The 11,139-nt window shown below is 43.5% G+C and overlaps 1 protein-coding gene across 4 annotated transcripts in view; it reads right to left on the reverse strand.

The window, feature by feature from the left end:
- Positions 1–10,735, reverse strand: part of PREX1 (phosphatidylinositol-3,4,5-trisphosphate dependent Rac exchange factor 1) — a 173,002-nt gene extending 162,267 nt beyond the window's left edge. For all 4 annotated transcript variants that reach the window (XM_074920070.1, XM_074920071.1, XM_074920069.1 and 1 more), the window contains exon 1: positions 10,338–10,735. In XM_074920070.1, the coding sequence (XP_074776171.1) occupies positions 10,338–10,496 (159 nt within the window). In that variant the 5' untranslated portion in view covers positions 10,497–10,735. The remainder of the gene's footprint in view (positions 1–10,337) is intronic.
- Between the last annotated feature and the right edge of the window lie 404 nt (positions 10,736–11,139).

Consider the following 11,139-nt stretch of genomic DNA (forward strand, 5'->3'; position numbering starts at 1 on the left):
TATTAGAGTGTTTGCTCCTTTTTAAAAAAAAAAAAAAACAAAAACACAAAACCACTGTATTACTAGGCCAAATGATGACTAGTCTACAAAGATTTTTAATTACTAAAACACAGTATGTGTTAAAAAAAAAGTGCCTTAACTTTACATAACCTAAGTGGTTTGGGAACCAACAAATTAACCTGTTGGCACAAGAACTGATCACAAGCAAAACCAGAAGGAGAAAATGAAAGCTGGGTTGAGAATGGTCACAAAGTTTACTCAGTGAGTCACGAGACATCAGATAAGTTGCAGCAAGGTATTAGTTGTATGGCTGATATGCCTCCATAAAAATAATTATAGCAATGGCAATAGCAGTGAGATCGACCCAATATGCTTACATGAACATAGACGTTCCTTTAATGCAGTTCCACAGTCCCATCATCTCCATAACCACCTAACCTTGACATAACCAAGGTGTTGAAATCTATTGCCCTTTTTGCAACTCAAAGATATATGACATAAAATTGCAGCTGTTTCCGGAACTGTAGGAAGTCACGTTGCCAGCCAGTTTGTGACAAGTTCTTCTGCCAACAGCATTGGGTGGAAAAGTAGGTGGGCCTTCATACGTAAGCATCATAATGCCCAAAATGGTCAATAGCTGTCTTCCTGTCACTAGGTTTCAAGGGACCTATCAGAGCTCACATTCCGCTCTGGGCAACTGCTGTCTCGTGGCTTGACATATGGCTATCAGCTGTGTAAGCAATGAGTTACTCTTCTATGGAGGAGGGCTCATTAGGAAGAGTGAAGGAACTGTTTTCTTGCCACAGAGCTGTTTTCGCTTACTCTGGTCCTGAGATCTGCAGTTCAAAAGGAGCCAAGGCCTCTTCAGATGAGTGGCTTCTATAGAATGGTGAAGGAGAGTGTATATGCAGGAGTCAGGCATTTTAGTCCAGATAACAGCCCTAGGGTTCTCTCCCAGTACAGATCTACTGCAGTTCTGAATGTCTGCTACAGCTTGACTCACTCACATGTGCAGAAGGCAGTGTTAATCAGGCTTGGCTATGCAATCAAGCAGGAATCTTCATCTGCAGTAATATTATAATCCAAGACTTTGCTCTGGTCTTAATCACGCTCTTGCGGCAACCCCCAGTCCAAGCCTCAGTTTGTGATCCAGCAGGGAAAAGTAGTAAAAGGTAGCATTCAGTCTCAGTATGAGAGATGGCTTTGCATGAACTGCACTGCTCCACAATGAAGTCTCTGTAGCTGATTGAGAAATTACACTGTTGCTTATTTCAAATCTTTTTCTTGCCTCTAGCTGTTAAAGGCTGAAAATGCTGCAGTCATTCCCACTGTTAAATGGGAACTCTTCAAAATAGGTAAGAAACATGGGAAGACAGTGATGCTTCCAATGCATTCTTCAAAGAGACAGGACTGGTTGCTTCAACACAAGTTGAAAACAGAACACAAAACACTGAGAAAGAAACAGGGACAAAAAGGGGGGCAGGGGAGGAATGGATTGAAGCCACCCCGACAGAGGAGGAAAGAGCAGCCACCCTATGCCACAAGTCCAACCCTATTTTTTATGTTCTTAATTCAAACAGCCTTCATGCACTCTGAAACAGCATCACCTTTGACTACACTAATCAAGGGATCATCTGTCAATTCAGAGCATTTAATGGAAATACTGCCATGTAAATATGGATTAAGTATCCCACCACAATACAAAGGCAATGGTAATAAGCAGCAGCATTAGTGAACTACACATGCTTTCATGTCACCTAAAGCACAAAAGGGCCTAAGTGAAAAATGACTGCGAAGAAACCTAGCCATGCAGTCAGAGAAACAGGGAGATACAACCATTTGCAACAATTTCAAAGATTTGATCCACAAAACTGATTTCTGCAATCATGGCAATTGCTATTTGCAAATGAAAAAAACACAAGATCTTCACAAACTAGGTAAGTCCACAGAATATATTTCTATTTCCTGACTTCAAGAGTATCTCAATAAAGGAGATGAAGTGCAGGAGATTTGAAAGTCTTTGCCACAGGAAAGGACTGGTCCAATAAGATGCAAGAAGTCAAATAAGGTTTCTGCAAAGCTTTTTCATTAAATCCCCACTTCATGCAAGAAAACTGGAGGTAATCTTTGTATATAATGAAGGCCTAGGGGGTAAGCAGATATGAGAGTCACCACTCTCTCTGGTGGTGGCCAGTATAGACTGCCATTGCACAGTGATTTCCAGAATCACCAAAGTCGAAACATACGCTGCCATTTCTATTCTAAAACACATTACACTGTACAAGGCCTTTAGCAAGAAAACACCCATTGCAGGCTGCAAATCCATTTGAGGCTGAAAACAAAAACAGAAAAGGGATTCTATAGCCAGAAAAAAGAGGCAAATTCACACATAGTCCCTTAGATTTTCTTGCAAGTGCCTGAAGGAAACAATAGGCAGGCAACAGAAATAAGTAATTTCTCAAAAGCTTCATCTGTCACGGACTCATCTAGGTGCCTACAGGCACACTTCACTTGGGAGATACTTCTTTTCAAGCCTCAGATACTCTCTCAGAGTGAGATGCCTCTGGGACCGCCAGGATCTGAACATAGGAAATCTGGCTTGAAAACACATCACTCTCTTCCCAATAAGTAGGATTCAGTGTTGCCCTTCCAGGGTACATCCTGGAAGTCTAAATGTTGGCCTGCTTCCATAAATCCACTACGCAGGCACCTAGTCACTGTCACTGGTATGAGCAATGAGTTGTCCTCAAACATAGGAGCAAACTTAGATAAACGTTTCTTAAGGCTCCTATGCCACAATAATACTTCTGTATAATAAAAAATATGAAGTAACCCACTCCCTCACTCAGTACTGCTAAAGACTCGGGAGTGTCTCGTGCCTCCATTTGAGGCACTAGAGTTCAAGAAACATAGATTAGAGAACCCAGATAATAGCACAGGAATTATCAGAGGTAAAATTAAGTAGTTTTTGAGGAAAAAAGTTAAATAATTTGACAATTTAGTGTAGTTTGAAACAAAATTTGAAAACATCCATAACATACTTGAGGGTTTGATGCATATTTTTCTATGAGAAATAATTACCTCTGTGCTCACTGAAAAAAAAAAAAAAAAAAAAAAAAAGGACATTAGATATTATATTAAGCATTAGAAAGACATTTCTAATAAGGACATCTGAACACCAGGATAAACCATCAGAAATGACCCTCCTTTCAAATGAGAACATGATGGGATGGTTTGTCAAGATCTTCTCCAAGACTGCTTTTCATGATTCTATGATATGATGTAAAATTGTAGAACCTCATTTCCCATCCCTGCAAAGCAGTACTCCTGCCGACAGCACAAACACTGCGTGACCTGGGAAGTGGAAAATTAGTACAGCTTTTCTCTTGCTATAGGGACAAACAAACTCCCATAATGGGTATCAGTCTGCTTCCTATAAAAATCAGCCAAAAATTGTGTAAAATCAAACATGCATCCAACTATGTGTGGAACAACTCACTCAAATTATTTCTTCTGTGATGCTTGTTTCACTTTTTGATCCGCATGACCTTTCCTACCAAAGCCCAGGGTCTCTGTCCCTCCCTTACGCTCACTCAACTCCCAGCCTACTATTGCAAGTGAGTTTTGTGGCAGAGGCACCAGAGTGGGGCTGGGAAAGCACAGGGCAGCCAACCTCTCCCTCCCCCCCCAGAGATCACAACACATGTTCAGCCAACAACTGGCATCCCTCAAGTGAGGGAGGGACAAATGGCAAAAGGACTGATTGATGGTATCGCTGCAGTTGAGAGGAGGGAAAGATGCAGAGCCAGAGTCAGGTCAAACACCTCATTCTGAAGGATGTAATGAGACCAACGTGGGCCAGAGATAAAGGATAACAAGGGTCAGATACACTCCAAGCTGGAAAGAGTGAAGGGGAGTACAGAGAAAAGAGGTTTAGTTCTCACCCACGTGGCAGTAAGCCAGTGAAACTACACAGGGGATTTATTGATATTTTCTCATTGTAGAGATTCTGTGAGAGTGCAAAAAGAACTAAACAACTTTGTTCATATGAAAAATCTGCTGTACTCCTATACACCTTTGATTTGCAAATCCTCACTGCAAAAGGCATAGGCTGGTCACACAATTTTCCAAGCGAAAAATTAAGCTCAGACATGCATCTCAGAACAGAAGAAAACACGGGAATTCTGTATCCTCCATCGCTGCTCTTAGACCCGTGGCTTGTAAAATGGTCTCTGCAGACCACAGGCTCAGATGAATAAATATTTTCAGAGCTTTCTCTTTGTTGTTTTGCTTTTCTGTTTTTCACTTCTGCTTCACTTTCTACATCCAGACTGTTTTCTTCACATTCTCTCTTTGCATCCCAAGCAGAACTGCAACAGAATTTCCAGTCCCAAATATTCAAGAGTCATGACACAGGCCCCTAAAAACTCATGAGCATTTATGTTATGCTGATGTTTTATCTTCAAACTTTGCTTTACAACCAGGAGGGCTACAAATGTGCCATTTAAAATGAAAGCTTCAATCTTCCTCAATTTACATATGTCAGGAACCAGACTTTTAAGAAGAATGTCCCATGTTAAGTCTCAACAGTAGAAAATCTTGATCATTTGCAATCATAACTGGCTATAGGTGACTGCACGTGACCAACTGACTGAAATAACAGAACAGCAAAGCTAATTCAGGTCATTTCCAAACAAATTTCCTTTTCCGTCTCCTTCCTCACCCCAATTGCTCTTTTAGCTGTCTTATAAAGGAGCAACGTTACCCAAACCATATGGTTCACCTTCCATAACAAGAGTTTATCTGTACCTAGTGAGGGTGAAACAGGCAGAGAGCAGGGTAGGACAGGAAACCACACCTCACAGCTGAGACAAATGGTCTGTTTGCTACTCTATCTGAGCACCAGAGCACTAATCTTGGATGCAAACAAGATTGTGAAATATATAAAAAAAAAAAAGCCTGCGATACTTATCATATCTCAAGATGGGTGGAGTGCAAAATCCAGAGATACTAGATCAATTACAACTACAAAGCAAGCAAAAAAAGGGAGCATAACATAAATATTTTGAGCCTGTAGGATGTGGGTTAATTTATCTGATGGCACGGGTCCCAACGTAACATATTTATACAACTAATAAGATGGAAAAAGACTTCTAGCCTTCGTATAAAAATAAAGGATGGCATAATGTTAAAACTTTAAAATAGTCCTGGTACAACTACTTATCCAACTTGATACCTGTCTGATAAAGACAGTTCAACTTTCAGAGTTCTCATGCGTGCACAGAACACGCAGCAATTGCTCAAGCCAAAAGTACATCCTGTCATTCTGACATTAAAATTTACAAGTTGGTGGTTTGTCTCTGGAAAGATCAAAGAGCTGCATTTATATACAATGTGGAGAACAATTTGGCTTTCCATACTTGAAATTACTTAAGTTGTGGGAGCTGCATATGCAGGATAAAGCTAAGTGTTCAGTGAAATTAAAGGATGTCAAAAAAAAGTGTATGCAACAAAATACCTACCTTTGCAATCTAGTGTATTGGATAATTGCTGTTACTACACTTTCACATGTAATTCATATGATTAGATCTACAAACTGGTAAACCAAACCTTTAAATAACATCCAACAGTGAGTAGCCACTATTCAATCTGTTTGTAGAATGATGGTCAATGAGTATGCCTGAAATTGCTCAGGGGTCCTGTATCTCCTTACTTGAAAGTTAGTCTTTAATTACTGCAATATTAGAATCACAGATTTGACTGAGATTCTGTGGAATGACCATGTGGCATTCAAACCAACCACAACCTTTCTTTTCTCAATGAATTGTCCGTGACTTTTCCGTACAAATTGACAACACAGGCAAGAACAGATATCTCGAAAATGGGTAAGCTTAAGGGCTGCAACATGCGGACATTGCACCTTGGTTCCCAAAGACTCTGCTGTCAGCCCCATATTCATGTACAAGACTGCATGGCACCAGACAAATGCTTTGACATTTACCCAACCGGCCACTCAAACTAATTTCTCCCATGGTTTAATTTTGTCACATAGAAAAGAAATATTTACAAGATCACATATAAAATGTAAACATTTCTGCGTACATTGCAGAGTTAAAAGAGGCCAAAGGGAGGCAAAGAATTAACTGAACCTTTAAGTCTGGAGACTGAAAATCCTTATGGTTTGTGATCTCACCAGAGACTTACAACAGAATCATCTGCCTTTATCTCTTTGAAGTTTATCTTACTCCATCAGTAACTTTTAGAAAAGTTCCATTAGCTTCTGACAATTTTCCACTTGCTTCTTATTTGATCAGTAGTTCTTTAATGACGTTGGCAGCAGTACCTTTTCATCCATTCCCTGTAGTTCTCCCTGCTGCTTAAAAGGCTTGGCTGTGTAACAAGCCTTTATTAGTAAAGTCGGTAATATATCTGCAGTATTATCTATTAATACTCCTGATTTACATAGCATTTCTTCACGGAGGAGCCCCTATTTTGCAACATCATACCTGCCTAACAAAATGGCAGATAAGACAGGACACAATACAGCTTGTGGATATTCATGATTAAATTAGTTACTTCAACCATCAGCTATGAGCTGCTGGCAAAGAGTTAATCTTCTCTCAGCATGGTAACTCCTCATTTTGAGGCTTAATCTGGGAAAAGTAAGACCATCAAAATCATTATATGCATGAATATCATATCTGTATTGTATTACCATTTAATATAAAAACCAGACTCTTTAAAAAAAAAAAAAAAAAAGCTGCATCCCTCGGAATTGATCATCTCATCTTCTGAGATCTGGAACAAACCACAGAGAAACACTACTGGGTTTCATTCTCTTGACAGTTCTGATACATAATACTGTAACACGACCTATCAACAGGAGTTCCAGAAACTAAACGGGAGCAAAACTGGCTAGGAACGCCTTCTTGTGTCCAAAATTCAATGTAATAAAAATGTTACAAACAACATACACAGTGAAAAAATAACTGTATGTATTAAACCTAACAGACTGAAAAGCCTAATTTAGCTCTAAGTTAAATTTGCAGATATAACTCCATTTGTGAAAATTACTTGAGGTGTGAAATCTAACAGATTCTAGAGACTACATTTTTTTAAAACAGATAAATATCTGAAGCATTTTTATTAGATGTGTACAAAGCTCACAGCAAAAGTGTTCTTCATAGTGACTAACGCAATTTTTATTGTGAGAAAAGAGAACTCCACGTTCTATAACTTTAACAATACCCACTTTATCTATAGAAGCAAAATAAGATGACAAACTTTTAGGCAAAGCAAATAAGGATTGAGTCCTTAACATTTACAGCAAACCTACTTTTCCTGCAGCTTACCAGGAAAAGGTTTCTAAGCATACTTTTCCTTTAACATAGTCACATACTGGTCTTCTAAAAAGGACCAAAATACTCCTAATAAATCGAAGTTACTTTGATTTATTCTCAAACCCATAGTATTAAAACACTTAAGAGATTCTTCTGCATTACTAGGGAACACAGGAAGCTGCTGCTAGCAAGCAACCCCAGTGCTGTGAATAAACCCATAGAATTTAGTTGTTTGCTTTTTAAAACATTGTTTATTGAGAATACTTAATGAGGACTAAGGGCTTCAATAGCAAATATTTAACAAAGAGCACAAATTCCTTCACCTAACCTTTTTCTAAAGCACAACTGTCTAGAAAACTCATTCTGATAGAAATATATGAGATTTAGCCTTCCTTTACTTATCGAAGCTATTAAAGTTTCTTAAGCAAAGGAACCTGTACCCTGCGTATCTCTCCTCTCGTGTTTGACAGGAACAAGTTTCCATAAGATTTGGGAACTGCAGTGTCCTGTACAGAGGAACTGCAGTCTTTTCTCCACTATGGCCAAAATTGCTTCTGCAACATATGGAAGTATAATCACTTTCAGTACAAATCACACTATTAAAAATACTCCTAACATCAGCCAACCACATTTGAGTGTTAACTAGGTGCATTACCCCAGAAAGTGTAATAGTTTACATTTATTTTACACTGGGTAAGTGCTACTCACACAGAACATGAGACGGTAAGAAAGAGACCCATGGGGCAGGAGCAGCAGTTCCTTTACAGTAACGTCAGAGCACTCAGAAAAACAAACTAATGGGAGTAAAGTGGACTTCATTTGTGAGGCCCAAGTAGATTTGAGAATACAGGGTCCCAGTGCTACAGCGTTACTTTATTTGTTGTCATAAGGCAAAACTTTTGCCCTATAACTGCCTGCAATTCCAGTGACTATCTAGATGACCTTATCCTTGCATGTCATGTCAGCTGTCCAATGTGGGAGTAAGGCAGAATTATTTTATTTGTGGTATCTTGTTAGGAGGCTCTAAGTTATGGTCAACCACCAACTTTATACGGAAAATATTTCTCACTCCAAATTTTATTTTTAAAAATTTCATCCCATTACTACACATTTTACCCTTACATACTGCAGTAGATCCTCATTCTCCCTTCCTTGGTGCCAACACCATTCGACTATCTGAATGCAGTTATACAGAGATTCAGCCCATTAGAACTAGATCAATGATTGAAGAAACTGTCATTATTTAGCACAGCACATGAACATTTGACACATGTTTAAAGTTAAGCCTGTGTGTGAATACTACTCTAAACCAAGGCCTAGAGATCAGAAAGATGCTATCCCTCAGTGCTTTATTCAAGCTTAATTACCAAAACACAAACTCCATAGGGGGGTAAAGCCATACTATCAGAATCAACTCCCCAACTACTACAGTCAAGTTACACCTAGTAGCTAATAACAAAGTGTCTGCAGTGCCATCCTGAGATCACAGCCAAGTGTACTCTGCATCTTCTCCTGCCATTACCTAAGGCATATTACTCACTACTGCTCTCATGAAAACTGCCAAGTTAACGAATATAAATAAATAAAAGACTTGTTTTGTTTTTTTCATATACGAGAATCCCATTAGTTAACATTGTGAATGCATTTAGCTGTAAGAACTGAAGCTAAAAATACATGCAGCTTGAATCCGCATTCCAGCCTGCTGCTGACAAAATCTCAAATTCAGTACTTAGGACAGAGGAGTTTTCTGAGGGTTTTTTTGTTTTGTTTTGTCTGTAGGGTGGGGCACATCTGCAACTTGCAGCTTTTTTAAGAATCTCCTCCCACCGAGACAGCATCCCAGTTCTAAAGGAAGCTAAGTGGCACCAGTCAGAAGCTTTCTGAAACGACAGACTGAGTTCAACTATTTGAGAGAGAAATGGTGGGTTTAAGTAGAGACTAGTTCCTAAAGCAACTACATCCTTTTCAGGTTTTTTTGCTAGACAGTTTGCCACTTGGGTGAGGCTGAAAAACACTGAAGAGAAACTAATTTTAAAAACCAAACAAAAACTTTGCCAGAAAGACAAGTCAAAAAGGGTCCAGGGTCTAAGCCCATTTAGATGAAATCAAGGTTTAGCAGTTATCTAGCAGAAGACCAAAAAGAATTTCTGCCCTGTCCAAATCTTTTTGAAATCTCTGCAGAGACTTCCCTTGCTTTGATTCTTGATCTCTGCGTGATTAAATAGTTTATTCTTCTTCTTTTTTATGGCATATCTGTTATCTAGTAACTTTTACTGCAGGCTCTAGGTTATTTGCAGGAGTGTGGTGGTATGCTGATGAATTCTACATCTAGAACCTATATAGGAAAAAGGAAATGTCCAGATGGAGCTTTACTTCTGCACTAGTCCACGGATAATTTCAGAGGCGGGTATAATTGTCTCCACATGCACGGCCACACCCGGCCCAATCACATATTTATGTTTACCATTAAAGCAAAATACGTACAATATTTATTTATAAATAACAGGCAGTAAGGGTGGAGTTTCCAAGTGGGTGTAACAGCAACTTCTAAACCACACTAACAAAAGGGACGAGGCGTTCCGAAAGACACATTCGTTTCTGGACCCGTCCCCGTCCCCCCGCGGCGCGGCAGCGACACCCGCACGCTTCCCGCGGCCCCGGGCCAGCACCGCCCGCGCCCCGGCCGCGGGGCTCGTCCTCGCCGGAGGGGAAAACGCGGTTGCTGGCGGCCCCGCTCTGCCCGCGGCAGACCCACGCCGGCCCCTCGCACATCCCCCGCTCCCCAGCCTCCCGAGCTGGAGAAACTCCCCTCGGCGGAGCGGACCTGGCCCCGGGCACTTCCCACAAGTTGTGCCAAGCGCCGCCGAGACACACGCGCAGCCCCCGGCCCGCGCGGGGAGGAACCGGCTCCGCTCCGCTCCGCGCCGGGCCGGGCCGCCCAGCCCCGCCGGTGCCCCCGAGGGGGCTTCCCCGCCCGCGCCCCGCGGCGCCGCTCACCGACTGCAGGAAGTGGAGGGTCCCCACGTAGTCCCGCTCGGTGCTGAGGATCTCGTTGAGGACGCAGAGGCGGAGGCGCAGCTGGCGGTCCGTGTCCTTGGGGCAGCCGGCGGGCTCCGCGGCGCTGGGGGCGCCGGGTGGCGGCGGCGGCGCCTCCATGGTGGCGGCCGCGGGGCGAGGCGTTCCGCTTCCCCGCCGCTCTCCTCGGCCGCCTCAGGAGCCCCCCATGGCCGCGCGGTGCCCGGCGCGGGTGGGCAACGGCAGCCCCTGCCGCCCCTCGGCCCTGCCTCGCCCGCGGGTGGAGGCGCTACAGGGGCCGGTGGCTGAGGGGAGCCCGGCTGCGGGACATGCCGGGGTAGCGGCGCGGCGAGGCAGCGCTCAATGAAGAGGGAAGGGAAGCCCCGGCGGCCGCGGGGAGCGGGGGGGGGAGCGAGAGGCGGGCGGGGAGGGCGGGACGGGGAGGGCGCAGGCGGCGGAGCCCGGCCCCTGGGGGCCTGGCCGGGCCAGCGGCGGGCAGCGGCCTGGCGGGGCGAGAGCGCGGGTCAGGCGGCGGGGCGGGGCGGCGGGAGCGCGGCCTGCCCCCCCCCCCCGCATAGCTCCAGCAACCCCCGCCCCTTCCCCCCCGCGCTCCTCCTCTCCTCCCCCCCGCAGCCCCTCGCAGCACGTACCCCCCTCACACCTGCCCCGCGCCCCCCCCCGCCCCATTCCCCCGCACTCCGCTTACACACACCCGCACCCCCCGCACCCATCAGCGCGGCGCAGGGAGAGAGACTCCCCGCGGCTGCCTGCGCGGACAGGGAAC

This window comes from Athene noctua, chromosome 16 (assembly GCF_965140245.1).
Source record: "Athene noctua chromosome 16, bAthNoc1.hap1.1, whole genome shotgun sequence".
Taxonomy (NCBI): Eukaryota; Metazoa; Chordata; class Aves; order Strigiformes; family Strigidae; genus Athene; species Athene noctua.